This window comes from Hevea brasiliensis, chromosome 8 (genome assembly GCF_030052815.1).
Source record: "Hevea brasiliensis isolate MT/VB/25A 57/8 chromosome 8, ASM3005281v1, whole genome shotgun sequence".
NCBI classification, from domain to species: domain Eukaryota; kingdom Viridiplantae; phylum Streptophyta; class Magnoliopsida; order Malpighiales; family Euphorbiaceae; genus Hevea; species Hevea brasiliensis.
The window spans coordinates 12287659-12315416 of record NC_079500.1 but is presented as its reverse complement, the minus strand read 5'-3'; the positions used below and the strand labels follow the sequence as shown (position 1 = coordinate 12315416).

The 27758-nt window shown below is 33.1% G+C and overlaps 1 protein-coding gene and 1 long non-coding RNA gene across 9 annotated transcripts in view; one reads left to right on the top strand and one right to left on the bottom strand.

Moving 5' to 3' along the window:
* The window catches only part of LOC110649375 (uncharacterized), a 21686-nt gene extending 795 nt beyond the window's left edge, over positions 1-20891 (top strand). Inside the window, exons 3-4 of one of the 3 annotated variants that reach the window (XR_002493752.2) lie at positions 19697-19908; positions 19995-20891. This is a non-coding gene — a long non-coding RNA (uncharacterized LOC110649375). Of the gene's footprint in view, positions 1-18721; positions 19909-19994 lie in introns of those variants that run through there. The other 2 variants (XR_009150587.1, XR_009150586.1) reach the window with 2 other exon arrangements.
* Positions 4765-27758, bottom strand: LOC110649374 (MADS-box transcription factor ANR1). Of its 6 annotated transcripts, none has more exons than XM_021803914.2 (9): positions 27374-27747; positions 26859-27082; positions 22059-22137; positions 8933-8994; positions 5983-6082; positions 5781-5822; positions 5610-5693; positions 5210-5364; positions 4765-5128 (listed from the first exon to the last, which is right to left on the bottom strand). In XM_021803914.2, exons 2-9 carry the CDS (start codon positions 27038-27040, stop codon positions 5113-5115), a joined length of 720 nt encoding a protein of 239 aa, XP_021659606.2. In that variant the 5' UTR covers positions 27041-27082; positions 27374-27747; the 3' UTR covers positions 4765-5112. The 6 variants fall into 6 exon arrangements, 5 of the variants coding, with proteins under 5 accessions (XP_021659606.2, XP_021659607.2, XP_058007279.1 ...); XM_021803915.2 differs by lacking the exon at positions 27374-27747 and adding an exon at positions 27187-27361; XM_058151296.1 differs by lacking the exons at positions 5983-6082; positions 8933-8994 and having other exon boundaries at positions 27374-27751.

The following is a 27758-nucleotide window of genomic DNA, read 5'->3' as shown; positions in this document are numbered from 1 at the left end:
CTGTATCAATCAGAATTGAACTGCGAACTTATTTATACATCTATTTGTTATGATGTATTATATATATTACACACTTTCAATATAATTATGTATTTATAGGAAATTAATATTAATATCTATGCATATTACAATTATTACGTTATATATATTATAATTATGAATTATATACAACCTAATCTTATCTTTCATTCCTCTATCTTTTCGTAATAATTTTAGTTATAAATACATTAAATCAGCTCTTAATTCTAATTATAAATGTATTACTATAATATATTATATAATGTGCTTAATTTTTAATTATATATGTACCTTATAATTGAAGATTTTATAATTAAGATGTAGCTAAAAAATATTATATGATATACTTGTATTACTACATTATAAAATATGTTTAATTCTAAATTATATATATATATATATATATATATATATATATATATATTTTAAGATTATATAATTAATAGATATCTAAAAGGTATATTATATGATATATTGCATATTAACAACTAACTTTAAAACTTAAATAGTAATTTAGGTAGACTTTCCATAGAAACAATTGTATGAAATTATTGAAACCCGAACCATACTGAATCAAACCAAAATTGAATTCGTGAAAACCGAAATCAAAGCTTCAAAGAATCAAATTGGAACCATACCTCAATTTCAGTTCATTTCCAGTTCCTAGGCAGAACCAAAGCCACACACCCCTAGCTGTAGCGCATTCTTGGTTGTAGGCTTACTTAAAGCAACCAAAGGAGAGAATAAGCCTCTACTTAATCCAGTTTGATTTATTTTCTATGAAATCATAAGAAAAAGATAAATAGTTTCATTTATCTATCAATTTTATCTTATACTTGATTACAATTATACCTAGATAGAAGTTACGGCATAAGACGTGTTTATATATAGCAAGTGTTGAATCGGCATGCTAAATTGGTTGGGCTATTTCCATCTTGATTGCAAGCAGTGACTAATACACACTTGAAACTTTTTGACCCTTGGAAACTTCTCTCTCCGAATTTGTAGAAATAGAGAAATACAACATTTTTGTGGGGTAGATACTTGTTGCTGCCAATTCTATCTTGTCGTGACTTTGGAAGTGTATAATTTACAAAGCAAATAAACAAATAATAAAACAAAAATATTGATATTGTTCGCCCAACATAGAGTTATGCCCATGGACATGCCATTTTCCACTATCTATAATCTTATAAATACATTATTAAACTTAAAGCTTTATGCAATAACCGTTAACTCAATTACACTAAAAAAATACCACACTCCTAATTTATAATAAATATATTAGTTTGTTCTCTCATTATCCTTTAAACATAACTAAAATGTTTATTACTTTAACTTCACATTGACAATGACCCTCACCCTCCATGGGCTGCAATAGACAAGATTCACTTTCTTTGGACACTACCCTTTTTCCTTTCATGTGCTAAATTGAAATAACCTCTCATACAATGCTTCTATTTATATTGTTAGTACCCTCAATTATAATCTCAATAGGAGTCCTACTAAAATACAAATAATACTTAAATAGAAATCCTAAATTATATAGGAAATAATCTTCTATTCAATTGAAGAAATTAGAAAAATATATAATTCCAAATCACAATAGGATTTTAGTATATCCTTACAACAATTTTGGATTGAATTTAGGAAATAATTTAAATTTTAAGCCTATTTAGCATGTTCATTCATGGTAGCATTTGTTGAATGCGAAATTAGATTGGCATAAATATATGCTCCATGATAATCCTACTTCTGGATAGAATTGCTGCAACTTATTAATTTGTGACATAGGGACTTTTCTTCCTACTTATATCTGTAGGATTGATTTAATATTATCATGTGATTTTACTTTTCTTACTAATTTAAGTTTTATTTCCTTAATTTTCAGGCATTCCTATAGTATGTGGGATTTTTAGTCCAAGTTCAATTAGGGTTTTCTAGGCCTTATAAATAGGAATCTTATGCATTATGTCGAGGTAATATTGTCCATTATTTTTGGATCTTTCTAATTTCCTTGTAAATTCAAGGATCTTTAAGCTGTATATGTGATCTGGCCTTGTTAACACTCTTCTATGTTGCATCAAGTGGCATTAGAGCTAAGTTTCTCTAGGCTTTCTTATGGCATATTATGGAGTGCAAAGTAATCTCTTCAAGCATAAAGATCCTAAGAGAAGATTATTTTTAGAGTTAGGGTTCTTTCTTATTTTGATGGTGACTTTTACAAGAATTAATTCATCAAGTGGCCATTTGATCTTGAAGCTTATTTTTATTTTCATGAGATTGTGGTGAGAAAAGGTTACATTGGCTTCTTTAAAATTGGATGATGTAGCTGATTAGTGTCGGTGGGATGAATTTTAGTAAAGATATGGTCAAGAATGAAAAGATATATTTAGTCAGTGAATTAATTCTGAGGATTTTTTTTTTTAAGTAATAACTGAGGAGATATTATGAGAGATTTATTTGGAATTTAAAACTGGTGATAAAAACTATCCTAAGGTTTGAGACGATATGCAGCTTGAAGATAGGGGGTTAGAAAACTTGTCACAGGCTTATCTTCATAAAATTTTCAATCAATAACGTGTGGTAATATTGGCATGGTGCAAAGGACAAAGCCAAGGGCCAAAACCTTAAATTTGAAGGTTGGTTTGTGAACTTCAAGGATTAGATGGAGACAATTGAGGCCAAAGATTTGTAACAGGTTGTCTCTATACAAATGAGGAGTTAAACAAAGATGATGGAAGTTTTCAAGAAGTTCAAGAGACATCCATGGAATTTAGAGATTTGTGTTTACTGTTTATAAAGATTGTCAAAAGCAAAATGTACATGTTATTGATAACATCGAAGTTGAAGTTTCATTGAAAGAAGAAAGTAATTTGATTCAATCTAAAGATGGACCCATAACACATAGGTTCCATGATCCTATTTTTGGTGAGCTATAACATGTTAATTTTATTGGGGTAACAAATACTAATTTCTCTACAATTTCTTTTTGGGTGTGTGTGTTTGTTGAAAATTCAAGGAATACTGTTTTTAGCAAGTTACTTGAAGAGATTGAGGCACTGTGATTTCAAGCTACTTTTTTCTTTGGCATGGGAGAATAAAGTTTCAAGCTTTAAACTCGAGGAAGACTTCTTTTCAAGTGGAGGAGTTTAACTTAAGGGGTTTTATTCCTACATATACTTGGACCGGAAATTCTAAATATCCATTCAAAAGATATACATGTTTATAATCAATTGGCCTTTCAAGAATTTGAGTCGGACGTCTAAAATTTCTGCCAATGTCAATGTGAAAGGTTGTTGGTAGAATTTGTAAAAGTAAGGGAACAAGTTCTAAATGTGTGATAAGATTTATTTATTTTTTAAAATAGTCAGCTTTTCAAGAATCTTCGGTTCACCATGAATTGTATGGTTCATACAGTTTTCTGTAAAACTACAAGGTTGAAGAAAGTCTTTAGGAGAACTGAACCAAAATTTTTTCACTGTTTCAATCAGCAGTTTGATTTGGCTTTGATATATTTTGATTTATCGACTGAAATTTTGACTCTCATTGATTCTGTTGCTGTGATTTCTATTCTTCTTGCTGTCACTGGGATTGATATTTATTTTTCTGTTTCTTCCTTTTTCCATTTTGTTAGTATGCCTAATAGTTGGAATTTCAATTGGGAACTGGGGAATATATTTTTGGTTGGTCATGATACATCGATAAATACTTCTCAATGTAAGTCAATGTCTTCATTAATGGTTGGTTTGGTTGATCCTTGGATGGCCTATCTTCTTATGATGCTATTCTGCTTTCTGCCTTCGGATGGCCAAGTATGCTACTATCGAGTTGCTGAATAAATCAATTAAAGTTTGTTCATTTCCTACCTCAGAATCATATTTTGGGGCTAAGTGTAACCAATGAATTTGGTTTTGAGCAATTATAGCAGTGAATTTGGGTAATAGATATGGCAAGGATGCTGGAGGTAGTTGTTTTGTCCTTGGTTTGCTGTTCATATGGACTTCCTAATATGAAAAAGTATAGTGGTTATATAAAGAATCTTGAAAGGATGCCAAAGCTTCAGGTTTGGGCCTTTGCCCACGGCATATCCTGAGGAGTTGCATTAAGTATACGTGTCTAGTTCTTTCCTAGACCTGGCTAAAGGGGTTGGGTATGGCACTGATTGGGAAATTCTACAAATTATTGTTTACTTCATAGCTTTTGCACCTATATATTCTTGGGATGCTGATTTTTCTCCTTCTGCAGGATATTCCTGCATGACTATGATAAATTTATGATATTTCCTCTCTTTGTTTTTTATGTGCATTTCTAATTGACTGGACGAACAAACTGGATTTCTTTCTTTTAGATTTCTTTGGTTTGGTTTTTATGGAATAACTGATAGATGATGAAAATTCATGATTGTGTTGAATACTTTGTTTGCTTTACACAAAGGCACAAAGGTTCTGGTTATATATTCTCTCTATTGCACGAGGCTTCAGTTTTTTTTACAATGTTGACAAATTGTGATTTATGTTTGCAGCATCATGAAGAAAGAACGCCCATTTGATTAACTAGGTTTTCTAATGATTGAATTCGATAATCTGTAAAACAGACACTATTTGGGTTCTGCAGACTTCACATGTGTTTATTTTAGTTTTATTTATTCATCCATTTTTTCCTTTGGAATGAACTTCTCGTCAACAAAATGAAAGAATGTAATCCACTAGGAAGACACTGATAATTAAACTGGGATGTTTAAAATGCTGAAAATTTTCAATTAATATGTATAAGTTTCACATTTCAACCAAGCAGTTCATTTTCATCGATCACAATAAATTTTTAAGACAGCTAGGGTAACACCTGGCTCATACCAAGCTTTTTCATTATTGCATGATTTTCGTTGATAGGAGGTCTGGCCAATAATTTTACAACAATTTCTAAAGTCTATTTTACATAGTGTATCATGCTGAATTTGATTGTCCTGCTGCTGAAAGATACTTCTAATAATTAACGTACATGATCTCATCATGTAGAAGTTTGGCTTTTTCAACAGTGAAGCAAGTTACTGGGGCGATGATCAGTATATGTTCACAGCTGGCAACTGCTTTGTTATTGCAGTTGTAGTCTGTTGAAAATTTTTAAAAGAACTTGGTCAGTTGCTAGAGTTCCTATTTTCTCAATAATATGTAGTGTGAAGAGCACTTACCCAAGTTTCATTGACTTTGGTGGTGGTTCATTGCTATGAGGCTGTGGCTGGCTCAGCTGGAGATGGATTGGGCCATGCAAGTCGTATCCATTGCTTAAAGTGTATGGTGGGTGGGAACTTTTGTTTGCTTCACTTGCATCCCTTTCTTCCCAAGCCTGGAATCAAAAAATTATGTTTAAGCTACTAGACAGACAGTAACTGTTCACTTTATCAAATTCCTAGGTAGATATGGCAGTGCTGTTTTTTCAATAGGTTTATGCTTAAGATTGGTGTGTTGAATACGCTAGGTTGGACTCCAAGTGTTGGAGATTTTTTTTTTTTTGGGTGCATCATAATATTGCATTCAGTACCGAACAGGAGGTGAAGATATTCATATTGACACATGATTCAAGATGAATACCTTCTTACGTAATTCTGCATTTTCTTGACAGAGAAGGTCAACTTTCTTGTGCAATTTTAGATTTTCTTGATAAGTGAGATTTCCCTGCAATAAAGTTGATGAAAGAAAGTTAAAATTAAAAATCCCTGACAAAAGATCTAGGAAATGTTTTAGTCAATATTTCAGAAGAACCTTTCTGTTCAGTTCCTTGATTTCATCAGTTAAAATTTGGTCCTGCGGAAGGAAAAAAAATGAGCTGCATTTACAAATATGCATGTAATATGTTTGTACATAAAGTGACATCGAACATAATAGGTTAAGTATTGGAAAAAAAAAGTAAGAGTGACATTGAAAATAATAGGTTAGGTATTGGAAAAAAGTAAGGCTTTCATACCTTTTTCATCCGAACACCTTTCAGGCTCATCTCCAGTTGGTTTTCTAAATTTTGTAGATCTTTGACACTCAGACCAGAAAGTTCTTCTCCCATCAATTGCCTATATATGTCACAATGGAGTGGTCAAGTGTGCTATCAAAGTTTTTTTTTGTCCTTTAATATTTTACATTGGAAAGATCATATTTACTGGTGAAGTGTATGGTATAATTTTCTTCTTGTTATGTTTTGTTGAGGGTATTTTGATATATCCAAAAATAATTGGTATGTGTAATTTTAGAATATAGGTTTAGTCATTGATTCTCAGAGTGAATCCATTTTGGGAAGCTGGTTTTCGCTTAAATGAGTTTGCTTTTATCATGTGAAGTGCTGTTCTAGGCTAGAATAAGAAGTGTCGGCTAGTAACATCACAAGTAATCATGAATAAGCCTAGCAAATGGATTCTGGTTTGTGGGATGCATATATGTTTTATAAGCTGATCAAAATTTGCAAATTTGCAAATCTGCTTTTCTATATAAGCTTTGGAAGTATCCTGTATGCCCTGTATTTTATTAGGCAAGGCTTTTTCAATTTTACATTTACAATGTAGCCTAACATAAATTATGATGATTGCTTTAAAAACATTATGGGAGCATGGCACAAACAATAAAGGAACTGCATGTGGGAATTAGTTCAATTAATGATTTGGCAGGCTCTGTTCACAGTAAAATACTACAATAGTTCGGTAATTATTATTTAATCGTGGGGATTTTACTAATTTTACAATTTTCGAATGGGCTGGGTTGTACAGTTTGGGTCTTAATTCAAGCCTACTTAATTTTGAATCATAACAAGTCTAGTAGTTAGTTTTAGTTTTGTATATGGAGATCAAGTCCTATAAGGATTAGGATTGAGGAGTTTAATTATTTGTAGGCTTAAGTCTATAAATGCCTAAGTTTGTAATATTTTTTTGGTTAGCTGTAAAGTGAATAATTCCATATATTTATCTTTCTTTTAGATTTGTGTGATGCAATTATACCTAGTAAGTGCAATTATTTCTTCATTGGAGTGTCTTGGAACTTATTGTTTGTTTTTTTCCCCCTAAACAAAATCAAAGTTGGCTGGTTATTTTAAGCCCTAATTCGTGAGTTTTACAATCCCTAATTTCTGCTATCAAACTTTGAGTTTTTGGCCTTTCTAGAGCTAATTAAATTAGAAAGTCCTCAAATCCTTGAATATATTCATTTCCAAATATTGAAAAATATAAGGCATGCTTAGCCTATCAACCATCAACTATTTCCCCGGCATCCAAGATCATGAACTTTTTGTGAAGAGAAAATTCATGCAAGGATTTCTTATTATGATCAAACACAAACGAGAAAATGACATGCCCATATGGTTTGTGGACGTGGGATTTGATCAAGTTTCTAGCATCACCAAATATGCTATTTGGTATCTTCAATGTGTGGCAATCATAGATGTGGGTAGAGTAATTGGAGCATTTCGCATTTTTTCGAACCTTCTTTAATAAAGCATTCATAACTTTTTAACTTCATTTTTTAATTTGTGGCCATACTTTTCTTGTAATTCTTTTGCTCTAAGCTAATGGAGGAAAAATGCATGTCTTTATCAACCATCTAGATTATGAAAATTAAAAGGTTGTCTTTAATCATTGTTCCTCCCTTATATTTCTTAATCTAATCAATAGATTGCAACTCATTTTAGATTGAGAAAGGATTAACTCTTATTCAATATCCTAATTGCTATACTTTTGAACTTGCTAACTTTTAGTCCACTCACATGTATGCAAACTTATGCAAAGTGTATTTGTGATATTAAGTAATATGATCTCACCACGTTAAGGAAATTTTGTTGTTTGTTGGAAGGCTTTTCCTTTGTTATGTTTAATTAATTAACACAATTACTAGTATTGTGTTAGTGAATTCCTAATATAACGAGTGCGTTGAATAATTTAAAGAAAATCCCAACTATGTATGCATATCTCATGTCTTATATCCTTATTTGGATGTTATGTAGTCCATACTTCATATATATGTGATGTTGGTCATATTTGAATGCCTTTTTTATTATTTTATTTATTTATTTATTTATTTATTTATGGTTCTTTGAATGGTGTATGGTCAGGCTTCACTGGTTCCTTCAGAAGTTATTTTCTAAAGTTGTATTTGTTGGAAAATTATTTACTTGAGAGTTGCACTATTTAGGATTTGGTTCACTTACTGTGCTAGGGAAGTGCACTAATTTCCATAATCTATCATGTTTGATTTATTCATTAACTTCTTGCAAAATATATTGTAAAGTATAATTTTCTTGGAAAGTTGTTTTATTGAAGGTTGTTTAGTCAAGCATTCTTGCCTTATATACAGAAGTTATCATATTGTCTCTGGTAGTGTTCTAGTTCTTGAGAATTAATAAGTTGAGTGGTCCAAGGTAGAATATCTATTCATTAACATTATAGTTCTTTAAGAACAAGAAAAGCCATTAGGCTGGCTTTGTAGGAATTCTAACTTCTTGATCTCATGTATAGTGAAACTAAACAAATTATGTCTAAGTTAATTAACTAAAATTCAATTATAAAAATTGAAGAGATGCTAATTATGCCATGAGAGTGTTATGACTTGGATCCATCATATACATAAGGGCGTGGTTGAGTTTTTGCTATGCAACATGAATGATGGTATGGTTGAACTAAGGAAATAGCCTTGACAAGGGAAAATGGATAAGAATTACTACAATGTTGGATTTTTTAAGGGATGGGGGATGAAACCAGAGTCTATTAAAAATGTACAAGTCTTGTTGGTTTTACACCAATGTACTTAATTCCACTTAATGAGCATGATTATCATAGTTTTTAATATATGTATTCTTGCACCGTACTTATATTATCAAGTAATGGTGTGAATGCTCCATAAATTAAACATAATATTTATTACTAAGTGTTTACTGACTCTACCTATGGTATTCTTGTAAGTATTGCAACTCCTTCCTCAAGCTTGCAGCCTCCCTTTGCCAAAACTAGTGAGAACAAAGTGAAAAAATTATTTAAAAGAAAGCAGTTATATATATAGAATTTAATTAAAAAGATTGGAAATAAGAAACGATTGCTGAAGAAATGGGGCATTGATGCAAAAGTATGTTAGGTACTTGATAGAATGATAAAAATAATTGTGTTTGAATTGGTTTTTTATATACATTTTTATGCTCATCATTGCATGAAAATATATTGTGGGGTGAGACATCAAAGTTTTAAATAAGGGCATTACATGAAAATATATCTTGTAATCACTTGGAATTCCTTGAACCAAAGCATCCATATCTTCCCAAATTTTGCTTTTAGCTTCCTCATCCAGGCCTACTTGAGGTGCATACGTACTGATGATGATAATAGTCTATTTTCCCAATGCTACTTTCAAGAAGATAATCCTATTACCAATTCTTTTCATTTCCACCTCATTGTTTCTGTGTTGTGGTTTTACTATGGTTCCTATCCCATTTCGATTCTTTTCAACCCTAGAGTACCATAACTTATAACTCGTGTTACCAATCTCTCTTGCCTTTTTCCCTGTTCACTTAGTTTCTTGAAGACAAGCTATGTCTGCCCTCCTTCTCTTCATAGCATTCACAACCTCCATTAGCTTTCCATCCAATGATTCTATGTTTCAACTACCTAGGCGAACCCTACTTTCCTATACTAGCCTTTTTGCTCGCACTTGTCCATCAATGTGTGGAAACCCTGGCCTATTATGCACCACATCTGAGAGCTAATGTGTTAGGACTAGTTTATTTACCCACAATCGTCCATAGTGTGGGAACCCTTGCCTATAATCTGACACACTTAGGGAGTGATGTGCCAAAACCCATTACTCATTTAACACTAAACCCAAGTGCCAATGTAGCACGTGCCTAAGTGGGCATGTCCCTATGTTTATATCAAATGGATCGTTACTCATGAGAATTGATCGAGTTTTATGTTGGTCTTCACTCTAATAAAAAAAAGAATAAGGAGAATTGAGGCAATAGAAGAAGGTGAAGGGGGGAGATAAGTGTACAATGTAATTCATATAATGGGTACATCACTATGTAGTTAATCTTTGAACCATTTGTAACTGCTAAAGCCATCACTTTGTGAGGTTCCTTGTTATTACCTTGTCTTTTATATGATTTGTATTTATATTAGCCAACTACTCCTACAATCCTGCGTTGCCAACATCTTTTGCCTTTTTCCTTTTTTTTTTTTTTGAATTTTTGTGAAGAGTTTCCTTGTATTTTTATTTTATTGGAGTATTGCTCTAGGCTGCCTTCTGAGTAATTGTTAAAGTTTTAATTGGTTCATGGTGCACTGTGGCACCCATTGATTCTCATTTCTCAATTGAATATTGCAATTAAATGGAGGGTTTCTTTCCATCGTATGAAAGTAAAAAGCAAGCTTGTAATTCATATTTCAAAGAATATATTGCACACCAAAAGTTCTAGGCAAAAGTGGGTTTTGCTGAGGGGTGAACCCCTCGTCCTGTGGTATGGTTTAGTTTGTAGTTGTACATTTTTCCTAATCTTACGAGTAATTCTAACAACTCTGTAGATGGCATGAGTGAAAAAATGGTGACGACTTTTATCGGAGATAGGAATGTGGCCCTTTGTTGTGTTATGTCTTCTTTGTGATCATTATTCTATTATACTAGTGTCCGTGTGTAATCATCAACAAAAGACATATTGGTTTAATAAAGTGTTCAAATCTAAGGGTGGTAGGCTAGCCAAGTTGTATCAAAATTAGGAGGCGGTAGAGTCAAGCATCATTAGTAGGATTTAGACGCCATTTTGTTGATAACATCTCCAATGTACAATTAATGAGGATTTAACACCAACATTATGGAGACATTGGAAAAATTGTAAATGGTTGTGTTAGCGAAGTCGGAAAAATCATTATGGTCAAGTGCTTGGCCAAAAATATTGCATCAAAATTGGTAATTAATTGTCTAATGATGTAAAAGGTGCAAATCTAATTATACACAGATAGGTTCATTAGAAATCTATATTAGTTGAATAAAGCTAATGAATATTAAGGTGCTTCACTTTGTGGTACTTTTGATCATGGGAATAATTTATTGCATGATGAAGATATCATAAGTTTAGCACACGTGTTGTCTCATGATAGAAAATACCCTATATCAACAAGGAATGGAATTTTCCATCGACTATTTTAGATGGGATTTATGAAGGTAGGTTAAAAATAAAGATAGAGAACGTGGTTTTCAATGTTCAAAGTGTAGATAATATAGCTATATGGAATAAGATTCTCTTTAGTGAAAGAACAAGGATAGAAAAAAGCACTGTTATCAAAGGCATGCCTCAGGCACTAGGCGCAGCCTCTAGTGCCCCAAGGGTGGAAAGGTGCACCAAGGCGCGAGGTGCACCGAGGCATGCCCCAAGGAGGCAAGGCGAAGCAGAAAATAAGTGGCTAGGGTTTTTATTAAAACTGCTCCAGCAGGCAGAAAAAAAAAAAAAAAAAGTGTCCAGCAGCCAGCGAGGAAAAGAAGAAGAAGAAGAAGAAGAAGAAGAAGAAGAAGAAGAAAAGGGAAGGGAGAGATCAAACCTGTGATTTCCAGTAGGTATGTTTTGATTTTTTCTTGTTTCTTCTTCTTCTTCTTCTCTCTCTCTCTCTCTCTCTCTCTCTCTTTCTCTCTCTCTCCTCTGTCTCTGTTTCGTCCATGTGCTGCACCTTTTTTTTTTTTTTTTTTTGCTGTTGCCATGCTCTCTTCATACTCATATGCACCTCTCTCTCTCTCTCATTGCTTTTTATTTTTTTTTCTTTATTTGCCATGCTTTGTCCTTACCTTGTGCCATATGCTGTTTTTCTTTCTTTTTTCTTTTTTTTTCTAGTCCAAATATGTGATTTTGTTTATTGTGAATGTGTGAAAGTATGAAGAGGACTTGATATTTCTATTGATGTGAATTGAACATTTAGTAGTTTACTAGTTTATTAAACTTTTAACTTTCAGTAGTTTTTTCTTGTCTTTAACTTTTATTAGTTTATTTTTACCTCCTTTGGATTGCAAAATTATTATTACTTGAATGCTAGTTGGTTATTATTATGTAGTTTTATGTTACTTGAGGTGTGATAGCATATTTAAAATTTTTTTAATTTATAATTTTTTTATTTTTATTTTTGCGCCTTAGCTCGCTCAGGTGCACTCTTGCGCCTTGCACCTAGGCTCTAGGCTACCTTGGCGCCGTGGTGCGCCTGAGCCTTTGATAACTATGGTAAAAAGTGTTGTTGGAGATTCCTAGCTATAATAGGGTGCTATAGTAAAATATATTGATATATTGTGAGAAAAGAAGCTTGGATGGTTGCCTTAGGCAAATCATTTAGGTTAGTAATGTGTTAAGCAAGCAAATGCATGCCTGAGCTTATTCAACCTTGTTACAAATCATTTAGGTTGTATTTTCCTAGCTTGTTACCAATATAATCAATCCTAGGCCCTCAAAGATATTTTGTAAGGATGTTTGTTAATTGGCCATTTGAATTGACAAAACTAGTATAAATACATACCAACTCAATCTTTTGTCAATAAAGTGACAATCTATTTATATGTGCTTTATTCTTTCACAACACATAAGATTTGGAGCAATATATAGTGTGGCTTGATTGTTACAAATCAATTTCATCTATTCATCTCCTTCACATTTTAACTCTTGAAGAAGCTGATTTAACCATATAAGCTCACATGTGGCTAAAGCCATGGCTCAGTACTTTGCATCTACACTTCATTTCGCCATCACATTTTGCTTTTTACTTTTCCAAGGTATTAGATCACCTATTATTAGAATGCAATATCTAGACTGTCTATTTGAAGGAGATCTTGTCCAGTCTGCATCAAGACACCCAACAATCTGCACCCCTTGTCTTCATACAACAACCCTTGTCTTAAATTACTACATTCCAATGACTGTCACAAGGAGCTTAGAGGAATTGGCTAACCAACACTAATAGCAAAGGAGATGATGAGTCGTGTGATTGTGAGATAATTGAACTTGCCACCTCAGGATTAGTGTTGATTGTGCCAATCCCTTTATGGTCTTAAGCAATCTCTTGGGCTATAGTTTGAGAAAGAGGATACCATTCAAGTATGTTTCTTTTTGATACAGAGAAGGGAAAAAATAGAAATTAGGGCAGAAAATTTTCAATTTCAATTTTCGAAGGAGGGACTTAATACCCAGGTTCTAATACCATGAAGAAAAAGAAGAAAAGAAGTTTTGGAGAATATTTTTGCTTGATTGTTCCCTTGAGCTTTGGGGATTAAATAGAGTTTAAATACCCTAAATTGGAAAACATACATAATTACAGGTATAAAATCTTTGTAATTAGTGTGAATAATTTCTTCCTAATCTATGGCATAATTACAGGTATTCCTAAAATATTTATGGATTCTTAACAAAGGTGATTATAACTTGTGTTCTTTGCTTTAAGAGGCTTTAGGGAAGGGATTCTGATGAACTGTAATTTTCAAGATAGAGGGAGTCTAGTTGTGATTAAGCCTCTGTTATGGATGCATTTGCAGGCAAGACATATTCAAGATGTCACTCACAAGAGATTCCAATCAATGGTGATAAGAATGACAACAAATAAATTAGCATCAAAGGTGGATTTAGCAGGTATAACAACTAATTATTAGTAGAAATAAATATCCCAAATAAGATATTACTCTAATTGTCATTATCTTAAATTATAGCCTTAAATGTTAGTTTCCTATAGTAGAAAATTTCCTATGAAATCATGTAATAATATCTTTGTAAGGAGATCAAATTATGAATAAAATATCAAGTAGAATTATTTTTAACTAAATTGAGATTTGTACTCTCTCTTCTCCAACGAGTCTAAGTTAGAGCTCTCTTTCAACGAGCTTACGTTTTCAGCAACAACAGGTCGAGGAAAGGATTGAGGTAAAACAAAAGGTTCAGCTTTTGAATCAAATTTTACTATTAATAGGTCCGTGACTTGATTCTAGGTGAGAGATCATAATAACTTTTCACTCCCCTTCTTGGAGAAAGAGCTTGTCCTCAAGCTCAATAGTAGGATAAGACTAAGAATCACACATAGTCCCTTTGCCCCGTTGCTTCCTCTAAATCATCTATCTCCAACCAAAATAACTTCTTACATTGATGCCCAAAGGAATATAGTTCATCACAATTATAGCAAAGCCCTTTTGCTTTTCGCTTATCCATCTCTAGACAGTTCAATCTTTTAATAAAGGGAGACGAAACACTTCCTAAGCTGGAATTCTATAATGTGCTAATGGCCTAGTTGGTAGTAGCCTTGGTTACGTGCAGAATTGATGAAATAGGTGCTGTTCTTGTATTGGACCATAAAGTTGTCCAATTTTCTGCTAGCTGCTGTTTCCTATCGAAGGCTATTGCCAGGTTCATAGTTGTCACTAAATTTGGGGGGTTTTGCATCTCTACATCAATTTGGATTGAATCTGTCAATCCTACAGTAAATAAATCAACTTGTTGATCTATTTGAACTGTTGTTGCAGGAGCTAGAAGGCTTTGGAACTGACATTGGTACTCTTCCACCATCTCTTTCTGCTTCAGATTAGCCAATTTGCCCAAAAGATTGCTACTGAGTGGAGGTCCGAATCTCAAAGTGCAATATTCTTTGAATGAATTTTTTTTATATAGGGTTCTTCTTCTTTCTTTTTTTTTTTGAAAGTTGTGTGCCTCTCCTGTCATATGGAATACTGCGAGGTTCACCTTAACTGTTTCTAGCATCTATTGGTTTGAAAAAAAATTATTCACAAATGGTAAAACCAAATTTTGGATTCATCATTGATCAAAAAAAAAAAAAAAAAATACTACTACTACTGCCTACCCTTCCTCAAATCTCTTTTTTCCCATCAATCCTATTATATTTACCTTTATAGTAGTTTTACGCTTACTTGAGCCACCCCCTGCTTCCCTTGCCTCTTCTCTGTAAAGTTTCTAAAATGAACTCTTGTAATTGATGGGACAACTTTTGCAATTGGGATTCCAGTTTTGACTTTAATTACTTGATCCGATCTTTCATCCTTGATTCAGCCAGTGCTACTCTTACTTCAGTCAATGCTTGTGCTTCTTGGAATAGTGCCCTCAGTTCCTTACTCGGATCTGTATCATCTGTGACAGTCGGCTTTGATACCAAGTTGTTATGATCTCTCGCCAATGATCGAGTCACGGGCCTATTAATAGTAAAATCTGATTCAAAAGTTGAACCTTTTGCTTGACCTTGATTTTTACTCAACCTATTGTTGTTGAAAAAAAGAAAGCTCTAACCTTGGACTCATTAGAGAAGAGAGTCCAAATCTCAACTCAACTCAACTCAACTAAACTTTCTCAAAAAAAAAAAATGGGGGCTATATATATATTTTTTTTTCTCCCGAACGATTTTTTTGTAAATCCTCCGAAATGTGTAATGCTTCTAGGTCATGTTGTACTACTCTCCTCCAAAGCAATTTAGGTCTTTTTTTTTTTTTTTTCTATCCTCTAACTATGTGCTCTACTTGTCTTGTCTGAGAGCATCATCATGTCTACGCTTCACATGACCAAACCACCTCAATCTCCCTTCTCTCAACTTATCTTCAATTGACACCACTTCTACCTTTTCTCTAATACGACTTCTCATTACGGACTTTATCTAGTCTAGTATGGCCACTCATCCCTTAACATTCTCATCTCTCGCAACTCTATCTTAGATGCATACGACTTTTTCAAAGTGCCCAACACTCACTACCATATAACATAGCGCCGTCGTATGGTCAGTGCGGTAAAATTTTCCTTTCAATTTATTGGGAATCTTATGATAACATAAAACTCGTGGCACGCCTCCACTTCAACCATCCGGCTTTAATCCTATGACTAACATCCTTCTCACATCCCCATCTACTTGAAGGATCGAGCCTAGATATTTAAAGTGATTACTTTGCAAAGATTACTCCATTCAAACTAACTCCTTCCCTATCACCCTTGGCCTTCATTGAACTTGCAATGCATGTATTCGCCTTCGTTCTACTTAACTTAAAACCCTTTGACCCTAGAGTACTTCTCCAAAGTTCTAGCTTTCTATTGACTCCTTCTCGTGTCTCATCTATCACAATATAACAATATCATCCGGCAAACATCATGCACCAAGGAATACTCTCTTGTATATGTTTCGTCAGTTCATTTAAAACTAATGTAAAAAGGTAAGGGCTTATGGCTGATCCTTGGTGCAATCCAATTGAGATCGGAAAATCTCTTGTATCCCCTCCCACTGTGCGCACAATAGTAGTTGCTCCTTCATACATATCTTTCAATACTTGTATGTACCTAATAGATACCATTTTTTGTTCTAACACATTCCATAAGACCTCTCTTGGAACACTATCATAAGCCTTCTCTAAATCAATAAAAACCATGTGTAGATCTTTCTTCACATCTCTATATTTCTCCATCAAGCTTCTAATGAGAAAGATCGCTTCCATAGTTGAGCAATAGGGCACGATCGGCATGAAACCAAATTGATTGAGAGAAATAGAAGTATCATGACGTAGTCGATGCTCCACAACTCTCTCTCACAACTTCATAGTATGGCTCATGAGTTTAATTCCCCTATAGTTTGAGCAATTCTGTATGTCTCCCTTATTTTTAAAAATAGGTACTAAAATACTCTTCCTCCATTCATCAGGCATTTTCTTTGAGTTTAGAATCTTATTAAATAATTTAGTTAACCATGCCACTCTCATATCTCCTAAATACTTCCACACTTCAATTGGTATTTCATCGGATCCACAGGCTTTACCCACTTTCATTCTCTTAAGTGCTTCCTTTACTTCTAAAGATCTAATCCTTCTAGTATAATTCACATTCTTTTCTATTGTTCTATAATCTATATTCACGCTATTATCATTTTGACTATTATTAAAGAGATCATTAAAATAATTTCTCCATCTTTTTTTAATGTCCTCATCTTTTAACAACACTTTTCCTTCTTTATCCTTAATGCACCTAACTTGATTGAGATCTTGACATTTCCTTTCTCTCCTCCTTGCTCATCTATAAATATCTTTTTCCCCTTCTTTAGTTCCAAGTTTCTCATATAACTTTTCAAAGGTCTGTGCTCTTGCTTGACTAACTGCCTTTTTTGCCTCTTTCTTTGCTATCTTGTATTGTTCATATGCCTCATTATTATCACATTTAGGTAATTTCTTATACCATTCCCTTTTTCTCTTCACTGCCTTTTGTACTTCCTCATTCCACCACTATCTCTCTTTTGAGGGTGGTCCATGTCCTTTAGACTCTCCAAGTACTTTTCTAGCTACTTCTCTAATCTTTGATGCCATCTGTATCCACATATCATTGGCCTCCATATCCAGCTTCCATATTTCGGACTCGAGAAGCTCATTTTTGAACTTCACTTGCTTTACTCCTTTGAACTCCCACTACTTTGTTTGAGCTACACTATTTCTTCTGACCTTACTTGAATTGTTTCTAAACTTGACATCCAAGACCACCAACCGATGTTGACTTGTTAAAGTCTCTCCTGGAATGATTTTGCAAATCTCAATTTAGGTGAAAATAATTTTGCTTTATGTTTTATTCATCATCTGATCTCGCTATAAAGAGATTATTATATGAATTCATATGGAATTTTCTACTATTGGAAACCAACATTTAAGGCTATAATTTAAGATAATGATAATCAGAATAATATTTTATTTGGAATATTTATTTTTGCTAATAATCAATTGTTGCTGTTGCTAAATCCACCTTTGATGCTAATTTATTGTTGTCATTCTTATTACCATTGACTTGACTGGAATCTCTTGTGGATCATGTCTTGCGTAAGTCTTGCTCGTAAATGCATCCATAACAGCCTCAATCTTTAGCTAGTTGCAATTGGTTAAATGGATTTTCTCTTACTTTATTTGTTTACCATAGGTTTATAGCTGCCAGCCAAACCCTTTTCTCTCTAATTCACTACAACACATTATTTGAAATCTTTTTCATGTCTTTCGCCCGTTTGCAACTTCAGTATGCTCAACATTCTATAGTAGTACATAGGCTTCTCTCTTCTCTTTTTCTTTCTCTTGCTTTCTCTCTATAATTTAACACTAGATAGAGAAATAATAAGTATCACACTTTTATTTCAAAAATAGTTACAATAATGACAACTAAGCCTTAATCCCAAACTACAATTATAATTTGTACTTGTTAGATTATCAAAATTCTATAATAGAAAGCATATATTAATTATCTTTTAAAAGTACTTTAATAACAATAAATCAGAAGTAAGCTTTTTTTGCTTTAAATACTGATGATCAAAATTCATGGGAAGGATTAAGTGATGTAGCGATTTAGTCAAATTCATGCAAATATGTGGATTAGATGCAATTTACTAGTAATGGTTGAAAATAAATCCTATTCACATTATTGCAAATGTTACATAATTTCTGTGATAGCAAGGTTTTTTGTTTATGGCACTGCAACTGAGGAAGATAAAAAACTGTTTTATTAAAGTATGAATGCCCCTATAATGCTAGATTGGACAATTGATATGCTTAGATTGGTAAGCAGGAAGTCACAAGTGCCTTAGTATTTACATACTGACCTAGATGTAGTATTGGATGGTGGATTTGGATGTAACACAAATGTTGAGTTAGATCTGAGATCTTGTGCACTATGTGATTGAAGGAAATGGCATTGCAGAGATTTCCATGGGCTTGATGAAAGAGAACCTGCAGAGCGTTGTTAGAAACAATTGTCAGTGAACTTGGGCACTATTGGGAGGACCTTTATGCATGAACTAGTCACACATTCACCATGGATTTTGATCGTCTAACATCGTTTTCTGACAAAGGATATTGTGCTTGCAAATCTGTGCAAAGTATTGTCACAGATGTTGAGCACTCAGCTTTGTCATTGGTAATAGTTTCAAGGTGGAAGCTTAGTGTCTGGTCATTTGCAGTGACCTGATGGGTACAAATTATCGAGCAAGTATTGGGAGGTCTGTAATGCTCCAACAAATCTAATTTTGATCTACAATTAGAACGGAGTAGAACTCTATTTTAGGCGTCACTAAATAAGTGACAATGTTTAGCTTTTAGCAAAATGATGGCAGTCTGGCTAACAATTGCAGTTCATCTATAATGATTGAGGATGTGTCTTAGCAATGTATTGATTGTCTTTTATATCTTCTCTTCGGGGTGTGGTTTTTAGTGACATGATTTGGGCCAACAATCTCAATGTGTACTAGAGCTTGAATTTAGAGAACCTATTGATATAGTCGTGTCTTGGAAGTTTCTGTAAAGGAACCAAATACTTGTACATCAGAGATATCTTGAAACACCTGTTGTATGGTTTTGTTGCTTCAATTCCTCTTACTTTGATGAGCTTTTGTTAGACACATATTGAACACTTGCAAAGGGCATGGCTAGAGCCTAGAGGATCTGCTAAGTATGAGGAATGAAAAAATTGAACGTACCCATACTGGACATGGGTGTGTATCCAGCACCCATACCTGAGTCTTGAGTAACATGTATTGCAGAAGCAAATAATTGTGGAGTTTGAACTGTTCCTTGTTTCCATGTGATTGACAGGCCTTAGGGTCGCAATCCTTTTTTGTTGCAAGAAAATTTTAAGGAAGTTTTGTTCTGATGGAAGAATTATTGTAAGAGTAATAATTATCTGTTGTATGCTTGTCATGCAGTCACTTATGCCTCAACTTTGTTCTTCTGTTCTTGAAATGGCTACCACTACCACTTGAAATGCGATTTTATTAGATCTGCAAGGTGGAAGTAAATATGTGACAATCTTTAACTGAGCCCATTTGACTCCTTTTTCAACAACGGTGAGCCCATTTACAACTTGAGTTGCCTATCAACACAAATACAACTTGAATTGCCTATCGACACAAATGAGGTATAGTCTTGTGGAGCAGATTTTTAATAGTCATTAACCTGTTTGTCTAATTTTCTTGTGTTTTTCCGACTCTTGACTTGTATCAGTTATCCGGTGATGATGGCTTGAACTTCAGATGTAGAAACTCGTTGAAATCTGTCCTACATGCGTACAAGAAGTTAAAGGCCTGCTATTCTCTTCTTTCCTCCCTTAAGTAACCCTATCTTTTCTTTTCTGCTATGGCTATCCTATTTTTCTGATATCCAGCTGGGTCAGTGAGATGCTTCTGTTTAATTATAGTTCTGCGCTGTTAGTATAACATGAGCAGAACTGGAATATCTAGATAACTGATTGCTGACGAAGAATATGGCTTGGTATTACAAAGTATAGTTCTGATGTTTCTTCAAAGCTTTCAAGCCTTTATCATTCAAGTACAGAGAGGTAAGAGATCCCAGAAGGCTTCCTTTTCAGTTTTAAAGAATTTGTTAGGTTGGGTGAAGAAAATTACACCCAGAAAAAAAGGCTGGGGAAAGAAAAGGAGAGAAAAAGGAAAGAGGGAGGAGGGGTGGCACAAGTAGCAATCAGTGACATCACATTGTCAATCATCAGTGTTGGAGTCCATTTTTTCTTATTTAGTGCAGTGTTTTATCGTTGTAATTTTGGTGAGATGTGCCTTGCGTGGTGCAAAAACACCTGAAGGGAGGAGTCCCTTCCAGAATCTCAAGACATGGGATTAAGCAATTTCTGACCAAATGTGTGCTGTGATTTGTTTCCACAGATCTTCAAGCCTGGGTGAACTCGAGGCACAGAATCCTCAATCCCCGAAGAATCTATGGGCACTAGGACTTTACTACACTTTCCCCATGTCGTAATTTTTGAAAGAGTCGCCTCGGGCGGCCTTTGTCCTTGATGGTCCTGAACTGTGATATTATCTAGGACCTAGCCTGTATCTATTAAGAATTAAACCAAGACCGATAATTAAATTCTACCTCTTATGTTTTCCATTTGCTGGGTTCCTTTGTATATCCATTAAAGCTAACCATATACCTCTTAAGAATTTTGTGGGGAAGCCTTGCAGTTCTGCATGAGCAATCTGCCTTTCATGTGTTAAGTTCCTCTCAGCTATGCTTGTTTCTTAGAACTAGCTCGTGAAAATTTTCCTTTGTTCCCTTTACCTTATAACCCATAGTTTTTCATGAGAATGTGATGCTTTTTATTGTTTAAGCCTACTTTTTCATAGAGTATGGAAAGTTAGCTCATATGCAATAATGATTAATGACAGTTGATGATATATGAGCTGAATGATTAGGTTTTAGTAACCTGAGACTGGCTCGGAAATGAAGAAACCCAGTAGCTGTCTTACTAACTCAAGGATACATATCTTTCTGTAATTTCATACGAAGTTGGATTTCTATCTCATGGTAAGAAAACAGGGTCTATCAACAGAAGCTAATAGAGGAAAAATAAAACAACATTCTCTTTACTAAGTTCAGCTTTGAACGTAGCATGCATACCCTTGTAACAACCTATAAAATGAAATTACTTCTGACAGAAACAGCTTGAAATACTATTTCAGTAGCTCAGATTGATGCTACCAGTTAGAGAGCTACTATTTAGATTTATGTATATTCCCCCTACAATGATCGTGGGTTCATACGGAACAGGATCCAAAAACCAAATCCATAGGAGAGGACCCAAAATTTCAAGCAGTTTGTATATGATCGTCTGACTAGTTTTCCTGTTCTAAATTTTCCCTAGCCTATCCAACTGACTCGGACCAAGAATGTAGGATGATTCTCGTGTACGATTATGTTCCCAATGTTTCAGATCTCAGGGAATCAACTGAAGCCTCTGAGCTAAACATCATGGATGATGTGTTGTAGTGGGTTTGGTCTCGACATGAACTCGAGATTTCATAACTTGATAGACGACTCTAATGCTACTAAGTTGAAACTAGGCAAGTTTCAAGTTCAATACCGGGCAAAAGCTCATTAGCCTGGAAGAATATTTCTTGTTCATTGCATATTGGAAGTTTTCTGGCATTTGATTTTTGCTTTCAAGCAAAATGCAAGAAATATCAGATGCAAATGCCTACATGGATGATTTAAAAAAAATAATAATAAATAAAAATAGGGCAAAGCAAATGGGAGCAGTGTTTGATGAATGATTACCTTGATTTCTGAAGCAGGATTCATCAGCTGATTTTGTTCCTCTTTCAGCTTGTTGTAGCGTTCAATAACTGAGTTCATACTGAAAATGGCAACAGGAGCATGAATGGATAAATGAATAATCAAATGAAGTCCTTGTTTAATTTATAAAAATTAGTTTAAAATTTTAAGTATTTGATTAAAGTGCTTAAGAATGAATATAGTAAAATATTTGATTTAACAGTTTTCAGCTTATTTTAAATATTTTTAAAAAATAATTTAAAAATTAGTTAATTATTTGAAAATTTTTATGATATATTAAATTTAACTTAATTTTTAGTAACTCCAATTAAATATTAAAAATGTAATTTTTCTACGGTATTTTCAACAGAATTATTGAACATATATTAAATATATCTGCTTTAATTCATTAATTGAAATTGATCTCTAATTTTCACTGTAACTGATAAACGCACAAATTTTTTTTTTCTTTGTATAACTTATATATGCTTTGATGAAACATTTATCAGTTCTATTTCGTCTGAAAGAAAAATAAATATAATAAATTATACAAAAGGAAAATATAAAAGAGATTGCGAGCATTGCAAGTCCAAACACCTTCATGATTACATTAAGGGTGTTATATAATTTATTTTTTGAGTTATGATAAAAATTATAATTTAATTTTTTTTAATGAAAAATAAGTTAGTTTATAAGTTATATTTTGTTAAAATAATTTTTTTGTTCAAATGTACTATTAATTATAAGGAATTAGATTGTGAAAATTAAATTATATGAATTAAACTGTTATTGTTTTTAGTTCATTAACAATAAATTTTAATAGGATAATTATTTTATTAATAAAAACATATTTTGAGGATTAACTTGTTTTAAAGTAAGCTTAAATGGTAATTTTATCATAATTTTACAAGGGAAAGCTCTAAGAATAGTCTTATATCTCTGATAGGAAGCACCTTTCCTATTATCCATCCTCTTAACAATGCCAGCCACCCAATCCCAAAGATATAACACTCCTCTTGGGATTACTTCTTAGAAAGAATCTTTAACAAAGGAGAGGGAGAGAGAGATTGAATTTTTGGATCTCTGTTCAAGTTGAGGGGTGTATCTAATATCAGAGTAAGAGAATGGGACGATAGTCCAAATTAAATAAGTTCATTGAAATCCAAAATTTGCACATAATAAGTAAAGGACAAGATGGGGATGAAACTCGAGAAAAAGCATCTTAATTATTGAGGGATGATATATAATATAGATACCAATGTTACTACAAAAAATTTCCAATGAAGGGTTTGAAATAGAATTTCATCATCATTCATTTGTTTGGTGTATGAAGCAATGGATTAAAATTGATAACTTCATTAGCATGGAAAAGTTAAGCATTTAATTCGAAAAAGACATAATTAACACAATTATGTGGTTTAATTATTTACTACATCAATAAAGACACTCTAATTAGTAAAATAAATATAATAATAAAATTGTAGCTGCCTATTTGTCACTTAAGTCTTATTCGGTAATAATTTTTAAGGTAGCATTTAATATTTTGATCCTAATCAAAATACTATTTCTTTTATTTACACTGTTGGATACATAGTGTTTATATTAGTACTATCTCTTTTATTTACACTATTCGGTGCATAGTATTTATATTGACTTTTAGAGATTTAGAGAGTGAATTATAAAATATTACCTTTCCAAGCTTTCTGGTTAAAAGAGTGCTTTGATTAGGGTAAAAAAAATGATATCACCATTTTTACATTAAACAACTAGCCACTAACAATTACCAGAACAATTAATATTGCCAAAGTATCATTTCTAAAGCCTCTTGCTTATTATCTCTTTCGTAAGGCATTGGAACAAAGCTAATGAATTTTTAGAATATGCAATGTTAATTATTGTAAAGAAAGGATGTATATTTGTTCACCAAGTGAAAAACTAAATAGAAAGTCTATAATTTAGGAATCATAAACCAAAATAAATTTAAAAAAAAATTAAACAAAATCTAACAAATGATAATTTTAAATTTCTTATTTATCCAGTTTCCTTTTATTAGTTTTAGAAGCTTTTGGGTTATAATTATTTAAAAATGTGTATATTTTAGTAATTTTATTAATCTCGTAGAATTGTTATAACTTTGGATTTTGAGGTAATAGTTTTTTTTTTTAATGAATTTTTTATCATGTATTACTTAACAATATGAACTACAATCGGTGTCTAAGTTCATCCCTTTAATATGGTTAAGGACAAACCATATATATATGTAGAATTAGAAAATTTATAGGAAAGAAAATTACTTTTTATTGGATCTAATTCTAAAGATTATTTAGAAATATGATCAATACAGAAAGTAAGCTTGCCTATTTTACTAATTTCATTAACCATTAGAGGTTTTAGAGAAGTTTCTTTAGTTGATATTCAATAGAATTGAAAGTGCGCCTTTGTCGCAGTCATTTTTCTCTGGTTTCAATGCAGCTTTTTTAATTTTTTCCCTAATCAATAAACTAAAATAAATTTGTTCTTTTCCTTTGCATCAGCATCATCTGAACTCTCATGCTTGATTATCTACACATTGACTTCAGTACCTTTGATTATTCACAATTCATTCAGGATTGTGATATCATTGAAGGAGAGAGGGTGAAAGGAAAGTAACTGAGACTGTTGGTCATGACTGTGAAAGCACTAAGCTCATAAAGAAATAAAGCAAACACAGAATAAATAATATTTATGTGGATTATATTTAAAGATGCCATCTTTTACTATTATCAAATTGTACTAATAAGTTGAAAAATTCAATTTATCTATTAACCCATTGCACTCAAGAAACACCACACTATACCAACTATTCATGATAAATATATTAGTTTGCTACTCTCAACTTCCTCTAGACATTACTACTAAATTTATTACTTTAATTTCAACTTCATGACACACCATGTAGTGCCTTCACCATATAGTACATGCACCAAGATCTATCCGTTGGCTACAACACATCACTGAATAAGCAACAGCCCTCTCCCTCCATAGGCTCGAATATACAAGAATCATTTCCTCAAACTTTATACTCGTTCGCTACACACAGGCTAAAGCTAGATAGCATCTCTAACAATATTCTTATTTATGGTGTTAGTTTTCTCAATACTAATATCAATAAGAATTTCACTCAATTAGAATTATAACACTAAATTAAGAGTTGTACTTGCAAAGTAATCTTCCATTCGATTGAGAAATATTTATTACTACTAGAAAAATGTTTTTCAAATCCTACAAGAATTTTGAATCATACCCTAAAAAAGAATTTGCCTAAGTTTAGAGATAAAATACTTACTATAGAACCAACCTTAAAAAATTACTACGTCGTTTGTTGCTGTTATGTGGGGCTGCAAAACTATTACTTCGGTTTGTATTATATTTTGGTGTATCCTTCTTGAATTTCCATGTTCAAACATTTAGGGCATTAATGGGTGTTGCTGATATCATCTCCTCTTATCACAGCTGGAAATTGTTTTTGCTTAAAAATCTTGAGGCATTGTATTAAGAATTGCAACTTTCATGTGCGTTGCGTTTTGGCCCCTTTACGGGCTCTTATTCGGACTCTTCGTTGGCTGCAGCTGGTCCAAATTTGCGATGCAGCTTCCTCTTTGTTTTGATAAGTTTCTGTTTCAGCTAACCCCACCTAGTAATTGAGATATCTTGCTTTGTAGTTATGTTTTCATTTTGTATCCATGAGATTTTCTAGGTTTTTTTCTTAAAATTTTAAGTTGAAGTTGGGTTTTTGAGTTTAACTTATATAGGTTTTAGAATGCCTTGATTGGTTAAGTTTATTATTATTATTATTATTATTATTATTAAGTAAAATTTTCATTTATAAAAAGAAAAAAAAGCTTGCTGGTACAAATGCGATATCAAAAGGTTAATTATATCCATATATAGCTTCTAAAACATTTTTCCCTCTGTCAAATTAATATATCTATATCAATGTATCAAAAGTTGATTGCAGTCTAATATGCTTAAAAACAGGAGTTCCAATGAACTATTCAAACAACCACCTTCCCTATTACTACGTACATTGTTCTTTCCATTAAGATTCTTGGATGAAGAAAATGACACATCATGAGGAAATCAACTCTCATCCCTATCATGGTTTAGCAAATCTATACTATCATTGACTAGCGTCCTAACCAAGAAAACGAGAAAGATCAAGAAAACTAAGAATCAGAAAGATTATATATGGTGCAATGAAAAAAGGATTTAACTAGATGGGATGGAAGAGCTAGCACCAAGATTTGGCGAAAGGCAAGCACTAGTCGACAACTCAATGGACTTTCAGCTCTCACGATACCAAGCTTCTTTTCTAATGGACGAATCTTGCAACTTGCTGTCCAAACACAGCTTCAGATTCTTCTGACCATGGAAATGTTGGTGAAACCACACATATATAAACAAAGCTACATTATCCATATCTCATGATCTACACTAAGTCTTTCTTAAACCTAAAATTATTTTCTTACAATAATAACTCAATTAAACAAGTCACGAACCCTTAATCTCTAGGAACTGTATATTAATGTGATACCTTTAATCTAATTTATGCACTAATTAACCATAATTCTACACTTCAATTCGTCAGATAATTGAACAAAGAGGGCAATAACTGTACAGCAAAAAAAAAAAAAAAAAAGGATAAATGTTTCCATAGTAATTTTCAAACTCTTACTTGGAAATCATAAGCTAGAACAGCTAGCTATAGCATATATGAGTATAATGGTCCACCAGAAAGTTAAAGAGAGGGAGAAAGAATCTGACCTAGTGCTTGCATAATCATAGAGCTTGCCAGTGCTGGAGAAGATAATTACTCCAACTTCTGCATCACAAAGGATTGAGAGCTCCCTAGCCTTCTTAAGCAACCCACTTCTCCTTTTCGAGAAAGTCACTTGCCTGCTCGTCGAATTGTCGATTCTGCGAATCACAATCTTTCCCCTTCCCATCTTCCTTTCCTCTCAATCTTGAAGGTACCTCAACTAATTTCTCTGCCAGATCCAAGAATCGAAGTCACATATAACATATTAATAGATTATCATAGAGCAAGAAATCACCTAAAAAGATGAAAAGAAGGGTAGAAATTATCACATACTGTAAAGGATTCAGCAATGAAATAATAATAAATAAAAAAAGACTGATGAATAGGAGAATAATAAGAACAAAAACAAGGTCAAACCACCATAAATTCAGGACAGAAAAAGAAAAGAAGAAAACAAATTCAGAAAAAGAAAAGGGTTAGGACAGAAATAGAAATTTTCAGGAAATAGATAGAAACTTACTTGTTTGAAGCCAAGTTGGAGTAGAAACAAAGTCTGGGAAGTTCTTCTTTTGGAGAAGAAGGCTATAATCTTATGCTTCATATGGAATCCTAAAAGTGGTTTTCTTAGAGAAGCAAAAACCACTCAGTTGTTTCTTGAGCAAAGTTTAAGGCTCACTCGCTTCGGTACACAAATAATCTATCCTCGCTCTCTGATAGAGACAAATGCAATGGTGAATCAAACTAGGGGGTGAAAGAGCTGCTATGGACAAATGTCGACAGAATAAAGCGAGTACATGAAAATGGGACTCGATCAGGTGTAGAAAAAGCTATCCTCGTACCACGATTCCTGGATGGTGTGGTAATAGCAAAATCAACAGCGCTGTCCGTCTTATAGATTATTGACA